General features: G+C 44.5%; 1 protein-coding gene across 2 annotated transcripts in view; it reads left to right on the top strand.

Moving 5' to 3' along the window:
* tmem200b (transmembrane protein 200B) overlaps window positions 1-10,888 on the top strand; it is a 39,801-nt gene extending 28,913 nt beyond the window's left edge. The window contains exons 1-2 of one of the 2 annotated variants that reach the window (XM_062030080.1): window positions 7,388-7,534; window positions 7,829-10,888. In XM_062030080.1, coding sequence (XP_061886064.1) covers window positions 7,879-9,087 — 1,209 coding nt within the window. In that variant the 5' untranslated portion in view covers window positions 7,388-7,534; window positions 7,829-7,878 and the 3' untranslated portion in view covers window positions 9,088-10,888. Of the gene's footprint in view, window positions 1-7,387; window positions 7,535-7,828 lie in introns of those variants that run through there. The other variant, XM_062030079.1, reaches the window with a different exon arrangement.
* The last annotated feature ends 332 nt before the right edge of the window (window positions 10,889-11,220 follow it).

Raw genomic sequence — 11,220 nt, forward strand, 5'->3', positions numbered from 1 at the left:
ATTATCCATGAGTGAGATCAGCCGATAGCGTTACCGATCACATGTATTAACTGTAAAATTGTTAAATGTATTCATGGTAAATGCGATTGACAGTTTAATATTATCAGCACAATATTTAAACTAGTTCCCTATTCTTTTTTTTAAAATGTTTTCTTACATATAATTGTTTGAGCAACACAAAGTCAATAGTACACAGTACTACACAAAAAAATCCCAACTTTTTGACATTTAGAAAAAAATCCTGATTTTTTGATAGAAAAAATCCTGATTTTTTGATAGAAAAAATCCTGATTTTTTGACAGAAAAAAATCCTGATTTTTTGACAGAAAAATCCAGATATTTTGACAGAAAAAATCCCGATTTCTTGACATAAAAAATCCTGATTTTTTGACAGAAAAAATCCCGATTTTGTGACACTTGGAAAAAAATCCCGATTTTGTGACACTTGGAAAAAAATCCCGATTTTGTGACACTTGGAAAAAAATCACAATTTTGTGACACTTGGAAAAAATCACAATTTTGTGACACTTAGAAAAAATCTCGACTTTGTGACACTAAGAAAAAATCCCGATTTTTTGACAGAAAAAATCCAGACTTTTTGACACTTAGAAAAAATCCCGAATTTGTGACACATAGAAAAAATCCAGATTTTTTGACAGGAAAAAATCCAGATTTTTTGACAGAAAAAATCCCGACTTTGTGACAGAAAAAATCCAGACTTTGTGACACTAAGAAAAAATCCCGATTTTATGACACATAGAAAAAATCCCAATTTTTTGACAGAAAAAATCCCGACTTTGTGACACTTAAAAAAATCCAGATTTTGTGACACTTAAAAAAATCCCGATTTTGTGACACTTAGAAAAAATCCTGATTTTTTGACAGAAAAATCCTGATTTTTTGACAGGAAAATCCTGATTTTTTGACAGGAAAATCCTGATTTTTTGACAGGAAAATCCTGATTTTTTGACAGGAAAATCCAGATTTTTTGACAGGAAAATCCAGATTTTTTGACAGGAAAATCCCGATTTTTTGACAGAAAAATCCAGATTTTTTGACAGAATAATCCCGATTTTTTGACATTTAGAAAAAAATCCCAATTTTTTGACAGAATAAATCCTGACTTTTTGACACTTGGAAAAAATCCTGAGTTTTTGACACTTGGAAAAAATCCTGAATTTTTGACACTTGGAAAAAAGCCTGAATTTTTGACACTTAGAAAAAATCCCGACATTGTGACACTTACAAAAAATCCTGACTTTGTGACACTTAGAAAAAAATCCCGATTTTGTGACACTTAGAAAAAATCCCGATTTTTTGACAGAAAAAAATCCCAACTTTTTGACACTTAGAAAAAATTCCGATTTTGTGACACCTAAAAAATCCAGATTTTGTGACACTTAGAAAAAAATCCAGATTTTTTGACATTTACAAAAAATCCAGATTTTTTGACACTTAGACTAAATCCAGACTTTGACAGGAAAAATCCAGACTTTTTGACACTTCGAAAAAAATCCAGATTTTGTGACACTTAGAAAAAAATTCCGACTTTTTGACAGAAAAAAATCCTAACTTTTTGAAATTTAGCAAAAATCCCGATTTTTTTGACACTTAGAAAAAATCCCGACTTTTTGACACAAAAAAAAATCCCGACTTTTTGACACTAAAACAAAATTTCCGACTTTTTGAAACTTTGAAAAAACCCAGACTTTTTGACACTTTGAAAAAACCAAGAGTTTTTGACTCTTAGAACAAAACCCAACTTTTTATAGTACACAAAAAACAAAACATTTTAAACGAATAGTATACAGTAGGGTTTGCTTTTTAAAGTCCTCCTGTGTCCAGGAATAGTCCCTGTGTTTGTAAACAACAAAAACAAAGAAAACATTATTTTGGGAAAATAGAAATATTGACCTTATCACTCTAGTATCGATCATATACCGATACTATCGGTAGTCTTTTTTTATGGATGGACCTGCCTTCCTCATACATGTCGTGTACTGACTCACAATGCTGACACACCAACAGTTGTTTAATTATCCTCTCGCTGGACTCCTATTAATCTACTTGTTAATTTCTGCTTACTTTCCGCTCTAACTAGCTTCCATCTAATTTTAAGCACTTATTTCTTGGTGTTGTGGTTTTTAAATCTAGCTTAGCGATTAGCTTAGCTATTGGCATGTCTGCCCCTGGCTTGCTCTTGGTGTGTAACATGTTTAGCCTCGTCCTCCAGTGATAATGGTAATTAATAATAATACTTTAAACACTAAAAAATGCAGTTTATTTACCGTATTGGAGGTGATGATTACTAGCTTAGGGCAGCAGCTTTACACTGTAGGGTTGCAGCTATCGAATATATCAATAATCGAGTAAGCTATTGAGTAGTTTGACACGTTATAGTCTCAATGCGTATTTTAAAGGAAAATAGTTAAAATAAACAATGTTCTGCTTTTCCAAAACTTCATTAATTGTTTTTCCCCAAAGTTGCACATCATTAACATTGAAATTATATTTTCAATGTGTGCATTAATAAAAAACAAGCAAACAATAAACTGCTCACCACCGCTCTCATGTACACTCTATTGCCATGGTCGTACTGAAATTGTTTCTTTATACGCTAAGAACTGTAATAATGAACAATGTATTTCCCATGAATTTGTTTTAGTACAAAAAAATCAAATAACATTTAAGTTTGATCAAAAAAGTATAAAAATAATTTCACATAAAAGTGTGATAATGCGCTTAGGGCCCCAATTTCACTCCCGAATCCTTTTAACACTAATAAGTCACATGACAACGGAATTAAATGTGGACATTTTTATTTCGGGGCGTACTCTTTTTTTGCCAACAAATAAGGGATTAACGACTGTGTGTCAAGTATTTTTAAGAGGACAGTAAATGTACACGGTTATACAAGCTGTACCCTGACTACTTTACATTGGATTAAAGTCATATTTAGTGTTGTCACATGAAAATATTTCATTTGAGGGATGTACTCACTTTTTCTGGGGTACGGAAATGTTTTATCCGTTTTACAGTGCTATAGAAGAGAACAAGATACTGATTTCCTATGTGGTCTTAAAGGTGAAAGTCTCCACGTTACCCCAAGTTTTTCAAGGATTTTCCCTGAACCTGCTACTTTTTGCACATTGTGCAGCTGGAATTCTTTCCTTGGAGGCAGAAAAACTACCTCTTGCTTGTACTTTGAAGGGGCCAAATGTTCCCGGTTCTCTGTTCCTAGATTCCATTTCCTATCGTTTACCTCAGGTGACGTCTTCACACAGGCTATTCCCAACCACTCTACCGCGGCACATTACTCAAGTGTCTCGCTCGGGATTACCTCATCTCCAATACCATTATTTTAAAAAGAAATAGAAATACAAAGAGTAGGGGTGTCAAACTCATTTTAGCTCAAGGGCCGCATGGAGGAAAATCTATTTCCGTGCGGGCCGGACTGGTAAAATCATGGCATAATAACTTAAAAATAAAGACAACTTCAAATTAGTTTCTTTGTCTCACTTTGGCTAAAAATAGAACAAGTACATTCTGAAAATGTACATACTACAAATAATCCTCTTGGCAAAACACTTGACGTGAGTTGAAAATTCTGAGGAAAAAATTGGTGCAGTTTCAAAAACACCATGAAGAACACAATGAACTTAGACTTTGTCTCAGTGTTTTTACAAAGCCAATAAACTTTAAGCACTTCCTGTTTAGCATTTTAACGTTGGCAGATTATTACAAATGTTTGGAAAAGCAACCGATTGTTTTTTCACAAACCGCCGCATTGGTGAAATCCGCATACTGCCACAACACATTCATTTATCATCGTTCAAATATCCATCCATCCATCTTCAACCGCTTATCCGGAATCGGGTCGCGGGGACAGCAGCTCCAGCAAAGACCCCCAGACTTCCCTCTCCAGAGCAACATTTGCGACTTCCTCCTGGGGAATCCCGAAGCGTTCCCAGGCCAGAGAGGAGATGTAATCCCCCCATCTGGTCCTTGGTCTGCCGCGGGGCCTCCTCCCAGTGGGACGTGCAACGAGGACCTCCCTAGGGAGACGCTCGTGAGGCATCCGCACGAGATGCCCGAACCACCTAAGCTGGCTCCTTTCCAAGCGAAGGAGCAGCGGTTCTACTCCGAGTCTCTCTCGGGTGACTGCACTTCTCACCCTATCTCTAAGGGAGATGCCAGCCACCCTTCTGAGGAAACTCATTTCGGCCGCTTGTATCCGCGATCTTATTCTTTCGGTCATTACCCACACTTCATGACCATAGGTGAGAGTAGGAATGTAGATAGCTCGGTAGACCGAGAGCTTTGCCTTCTGGCTCAGCTCCCGTTTCGTCACAACAGTGCGGTAGAGAGACTGCAATACTGCCCCAGCTGCTCCGATTCTCCGGCTGATTTCCTTCTCCATCTTTCCCTCACTCGTGAACAAGACCCCGAGATACTTAAACTCCTCCACCTGGGACAGAGTCCTGTCCCCTACCCGGACTGTACAAACCATCGGTTTCCTGCTGAGAACCATGGCCTCAGATTTGGAGATGCTGATCCTCATTCCAGCCGCTGAACACTCGGCTGCGAACCGATCCAGTGAGAGCTGAAGGTCACGAACCGAAGGTGCCATCAGGACCACATCATCTGCAAACAGCAGTGACGCAACCTTTAGCCCCCCGAGACGTATACCCTCTCCGCCATGGCCACGACTCCGCCTAGAAATCCTGTCCATGAAAATCACAAACAGGATAGGTGACAGAGCGCAGCCCTGGCGGAGACCAACCCCCACTGGAAACAGATCCGACTTACATCCAAGCACCCGGACACAACTCTCGCTTTGGTTGTACAGAGATTGGATGGCCCTCAACAGGGTTCCCCTCACTCCGTACTCCCTCAGCACCTCCCACAAGATCTCCCGAGGGACGCGGTCATACGCCTTCTCCAAATCCACAAAACACATGTAGACTGGATAGGCATACTCCCAGGCCCTCTCCAGGATTCCCGCAAGCGTAAAGAGTTGGTCAGTTGTTCCACGACCAGGACGGAATCCACATTGCTCCTCTTGAATCTGAGGTTCGACTATCGGCCGGACCCTCCTTTCCAGTACCTTGGCGTAAACTTTCCCAGGGAGGCTGAGTAGTGTGATACCCCTGTAATTAGCACACACCCTCTGGTCCCCCTTTTTGAAAAGGGGAACCACCACCCCAGTCTGCCACTCCCTCGGCACTGTCCCAGACTTCCACGCAATGTTGAAAAGGCGTATCAACCAAGACAGCCCATCAACACCCAGAGCCTTCAGCATTTCTGGACGGATCTCGTCAACCCCCGGAGCTTTGCCACTGTGGAGTTGTCTAACTACCTCAGTGACTTCACTCCGAGAGATCAACGTCGATCCCCCATCATCCTCAGGCCCTGCTCCTATCAGGGAGGGTGTGTCTGATGTATTTGGGTTCAGGAGTTCCTCAAAGTGCTCTTTCCAACGCCCCACGACTTCCTCACTTGAAGTCAGCAAAGTCCCATCCTTGCCGTACACAGCTTGGATGGTTCCCTGCTTCCCCCTCCTGAGGTGCCGTATGGTCTTCCAGAACAGCTTTGGTGCCGCCCGATAGTCCTTCTCCATGGATTCCCCGAACTGCTCCCACACCCTCTGCTTAGCCTCGTCCACAGCCACGGCCGCTGCCCTTCGGGCCCGCCGGTACCTTGCAACTGCCTCCGGAGTCCCCTGGGATAACATACCCCGGTAGGACTCCTTCTTCAGTCGGACGGCTTCCCTGACCACCACTGTCCACCAGGGTGTTCGAGGGTTACCGCCCCTTGAGGCACCTAAGACCTTCTGGCCACAGCTCGCATCTGCAGCTTTAGCAATAGAGGCTTTGAACATTGCCCATTCCTGTTCAATGTCCCCAACCTCCACAGGGATGGCAGAGAAGTCCCGCCGGAGGTGTGAGTTGAAGTCCTTCCGGACAGAGGACTCCTCCAAACGTTCCCAGTTCACCCGCACTACACGCTTGGGTTTGCCAGGTCTGTCCAGAGGTTTCCCCCGCCATCTAACCCAACTCACCACCAGATGGTGATCAGTTGACAGTTCAGCCCCTCTCTTCACCCGAGTGTCCAAAACATACGGCCTCAGATCAGCTGATACGATTACAAAATCGATCATTGATCTTTGGCCTAGGGTGCTCTGGTACCAGGTACACCTATGAGCATCCTTATGCTTGAACATGGTGTTTGTTATCGCAAGTCCGTGACTAGCACAGAAGTCCAATAACAATCCACCACTCAGGTTCAGATCAGGGAGACCGTTCCTCCCAATCACGCCAGTCCAAGTATCACTGTCATTGCCCACGTGCGCGTTGAAGTCCCCCAGCAAGACTATGGAATCCCCTGCCGGCGCCCCATACAGGACCCCATGCAAGGTATCCAAGAAGGCTGAATACTCTGAACTCCTGTTTGGTGCGTATGCACAAACAACAGTCAGAGTTTTCCCCCCTCCAACCCTAAGGCGAAGGGAGGCGACCCTCTTGTCCACTGGGGTGAACTCCAACGTACAGGCACTCAGCCGGGGACTCGTGAGTATCCCCACACCCGCCTGTGCCCTCACACCCTGAGCAACTCCAGAAGTGAACAAGGTCCATCCCTTGTCCAGGAGTGTGGTTTCAGAGCCCTTGCTATGCGTAGAGGTAAGCCCCACCAGATCCAACCGGTAGCGCTCCACCTCTCGCACCAGCTCAGGCTCCTTCCCCACCAGCGTAGAGACGTTCCACGTCCCGAAAGTCAGCCTCTGCTGCCCCGAATTGGTCCGTCCGGAGCCTCCACTTTCACCGCCATCCACTTGGCAGCGCACCCGACCCCACTGGTTCCGACCGCGGGTGGTGGGCCCACGTGGCAGAGAAGATGGCGTGTCCACGTAGCTTCTTCGGGCTGTGCCCGGCCGGGCTCCGTGGCAAGCCCGGCCACCAGGCGCTCGCTGACGAGCCCTACCTCCGGGCCTAGCTCCGGAGGAGGGCCCCGGGCTTCCTCCGGGCCGGGTAACGCATCCTCTTTTAGTGTAATTCATGGGGGGTATCGTGACCCTGATGGGGGGGGCATTCGGGTGCTACACCTTGCCCAAGGGTGACCCGGAACTATGTAAGGCAGGGGCGTTCAACTCCCTGAGGCTTAATACAAGCCCACATACCAACGTTCAAATATTACAATTATAATTAAACATTTTGTCAGTTATCAAAACGACACCATAGCTTTGTGATGTGGCTTTTGTGAACAGACTTAAGACCTCATTTTAATTCTTCCACCTTCTGTAGTCTTTGTCTTTGTGTTTCTTAGACATTTCATAGTGCCTTCTTAGATTATATTCTTTCATTACAGCCACACTTTCTCCACACAGGTTTGCCGTTTACCTCCGTGAACATGTACTCTGCCTCCCACCTGGCTTGAAACCCCCTGTTCTCACCATTGGGGAGGGGGGTTGTTGAAAGTTGACATCTGCCCTGAATGCTGATGAATAATGAAGCCGAGGCCCACTTGCGGCACTGCAGTGAGTTCGCGGGCTACCGTTGCATTGTGGGGAATGGAGTATTGGTGCATGCAAAACAGAATCAGGCGGCTGTGGCCTGCGGGACGGTTCTAATACTAATCAAAAATCATCCCGGGGGCCATAGATAATTCACTCGCGGGCCGGATCTTGACTTTGACACCTAGGACATAGAGCATCACTTAGTGTATTTAATATTATATCCAGGCCTTGTTGTGTCCGATGACTTTAACCTTGAGTTTGGCAACAGTGCTGTATTGCATTTTTTTAACCTCAAATTTCCTCTGCTTCCTAAAGGTCTCTGACTGGGTGTCACCTGGAGCAAAGGCTCTGGAGTGACCCACACCATGATGACCCAGAAGGCCAGAGGCGTAACGTCGTCACCACCCTCCCTCCGGCGGAAGCCTCGTTTTACCTTATGTGGACGAAAGAAGAAGAGCGGAATGATCCGGGGCAAGCTTCGCCTACGTTCCATTGCTGGAGCCTTCCTGGTGTTGGGGGTCATTGTGGTCATGGTGGGTATTGCTCTGGCTGTGGCGGGATACCGAATGTCACGTTTTTCCATCCTGGGAGCCAAAGAGGGGAACCATGTCTCTGAGCCGCAGAGGAAGTGGGGTATGGGGGCTAAGAGCTTCCTGTCGACAGTCAGCTTGATCCACAGTGAGCGGATGAAGCTGCTGGGCCCGGTCATAATGGGAGTGGGACTCTTCATTCTCATTTGTGCCAACACAGTCTTGTATGAGAATCGCGATAGAGAGACTCAGATGTTGATGGCCCAGATGCGCAGTGTAATCTGCTCTGTGTCTGCCGCCGTTCCCTCAGCAGACCTACAAGATATCGCGGCAGCCAACTCAATGGCGAAACATCACTGGGTGAGCAGTTTACCGGCTGCCCAACTCAACAGCTTCTGTCGGGAGCAGTTGGCAAGTTCTGAACCCCTGCTGCAGACCAGACCTGGTAGCAACCAGAGGGACAGCGTGGAGGGCGTCTACCAGCAAGAAGTCCTGCAGACAGAAGCCCTCCACCATCAAGAGTCGGTGCCTCCGACTTCAACCAACTTCTCCTCGTGCAACTCCAGCCAGACTGACATCAACACACAGTTTGAAACTGAGCTTGGTTCCAGTTTCAAAACCCAACCAGAACCGTTCGGAAAGCTCAGTAATTGCCTGATGTCTGCCAGCTCCATGTCCACCCTTGGGATGGACGATGTGGATATCCCAGCTGCTCAGCCTCGACGCTGCCATAGCATGAGCTACAGGACTAAACCTTCCATGGCTCGAACGGTTTGGTCTACGGAGAAAACACTCATTAGGGAGGAGGGATATACCAAACAACCAGCGGTTATGAGACGAGACCATTGCATTAACATTCCCGGGCAGGTTATGGACGTCACGGAGGAGCAGACTCACCAAAGCTGGCCTCGGTTAGACCTTGGCATTGGGCGAAGGTACCTGAAATTGGAGAACAAGGAAGACTCGGTCGACAAACTGCTGGACCAGTTAGAGCAACAATGTTCTCAGTGGGATAAAAGTTTTGGCTCTGGACCATTCCAGTGATGCTTGATTTTCATGGTCCGAAGGATACTTTTGGACCCAAACAACCATTCATGGTCTTACCATAACTAGATCGATTGGAGCTGGAGTGTTCGCCAATGAAGAAACTTGAGCTTGTTGTCAACTTTCAGTGAAAAATTAACCAACAAACTTTATGCTCTTTGAGGCACTTTTAACTGTAGGAGAACACACTGACCTGATACTGTCATTAATGAGCAAAGTAATTCTGCAGAGCGTTCAGGTTGGCAGCAGTATGCAGCTTTGTCTAGTTCCATGCCCAGCGGAGGGTCGGTTTTCACTGTGCAGTCCTATTTCAACCAAACTACCTGGTCTTCTGGACCCACCAAGTGTTGATTAACAAATGCAACTAATGTATAAAAAGATCCTATTCTCCAAATACAATGCATGTCACTTGTGTATTGTACAATATGCTGTATGTTAATAATTATGCAGAAATGTGTCTGTTGGTGTTATGTGTACAAATCGTCAGTTCCAGTTAAAAGGCGGATTCCAGTTTAATGCAACGTTGGTCTTATCTGTTATAGCAGGTACTAGCGCAAAGACAAAGAAGCTATGACATAATATTTGGATAGTGTACCTCATTTTGTAACAGTTCAAGATATTTTGAAATACACAATCTGTTAAGCTGTGTTCATAAAATTATGTTACAAATGTTTCTGATAAAACTTAAAGGGGAACTTTAACTTTTTTGTAATTTTGCCTATAATTCAGTCTTTATGAGAAACAAGAACACATGTTTTTTTTAATGCATTTTAACTCGTAAACAAACGTAAATAAAACCCTGCTTATAACGGAGTCAATGGGAGGTCCTCTTTTCCGCCCCGAAAACCTACTAAAAACATCCAAAAACCGCCAACAATACTCCATTTACATTTTGTGACCTGAATATTAATCAAGTATTAGTGATGTTGTTATTATAAACGCTAACATTAAGGACCTATTACGAGCAGACCATTGTCACAGAGAGCTAACTTCTTTATGCTGCTATATTGACGTCATCAGCTGGAGAGCTGCTCCCTGGCCTCTGAGCTCCTGAAAGTTTATTCTAAATGCCTCTCACCTGTGCAGTAAAAGGATGAGAACATAATCTGCGAAGATGGTCCACTTTGACAGGAAATGTTAGACCCACAAATGGTGAAGAAGACCCGAAAAGACGCTTGGTTCCGTCCCTTTTTTCTTCACAAAGAATTATGAGTCATTGTTCATCTAAACAAGAATATATCAACATCCTAGCAGTGGGTATCTCAGTGAGAGCAGACATTGTACAGTAAGGGATGTTTTATTATGTTTGATGATACTTGTAAGAAACATACTTTGTCGCTATGGAGGCGAGGATTAGTGTTTAAGAAGTAGGAAAACACTGTCGAGTGCGGATGGACGTTAGCCACTAGCTAGCTATAAAACACCTCTTGTAGAGCGGCGCTAGTTTTTAAGCCAAAATATGTCCATTCCGCCTCTTAAGTCTTTACACCGTGTCTGCTTGTAAGTGCTCCGTGCGTGTGCGTTGCCGAACATGCGCCTCTCCTCCAGCAATGTCACAACAGCGTGCCGTTATGTTCGTTAAACGATGGGTTAGTATGGCTGACACAGGGCTAAATAATTATTCGTTTCAGGAGTTATCCGGCTTAATGTAGGCAGGGCCTTAAAGCGGTGCCTCACTTATGTAAATCAAAAGTTTTGCCCCAGTGGTCTACGTTTGCAGGCAAAGTTAAAATGTCAATGCAAGGATCTGCCAATGTGTTTACAGTGGTCCAAGGTCCTCGATACCAGTGTTTCCCAAAGTGGGGTATGGGTATGTGAGGTAATTGTAGGGGGTACGTTAAAGGCCTACTGAAATGATTTTTTTTTATTTAAACGGGGATAGCAGATCCATTCTATGTGTCATACTTGATCATTTCGCGATATTGCCATATTTTTGCTGAAAGGATTTAGTAGAGAACATCGACGATAAAGTTTTGGTCGCTGATAAAAAAGCCTTGCCTCTACCGAAAGTAGCGTGACGTCGCAGGTTGATGGGCTCCTCACATTTCCCCATTGTTTACACCAGCAGCGAGAGCGATTCGGACCGAGAAAGCGACGATTACCCCATTAATTTGAGCGAGAATGAAAGATTCG

Source organism: Entelurus aequoreus, linkage group LG20 (assembly GCF_033978785.1).
Source record: "Entelurus aequoreus isolate RoL-2023_Sb linkage group LG20, RoL_Eaeq_v1.1, whole genome shotgun sequence".
In the NCBI taxonomy this organism is placed as follows: Eukaryota; Metazoa; Chordata; class Actinopteri; order Syngnathiformes; family Syngnathidae; genus Entelurus; species Entelurus aequoreus.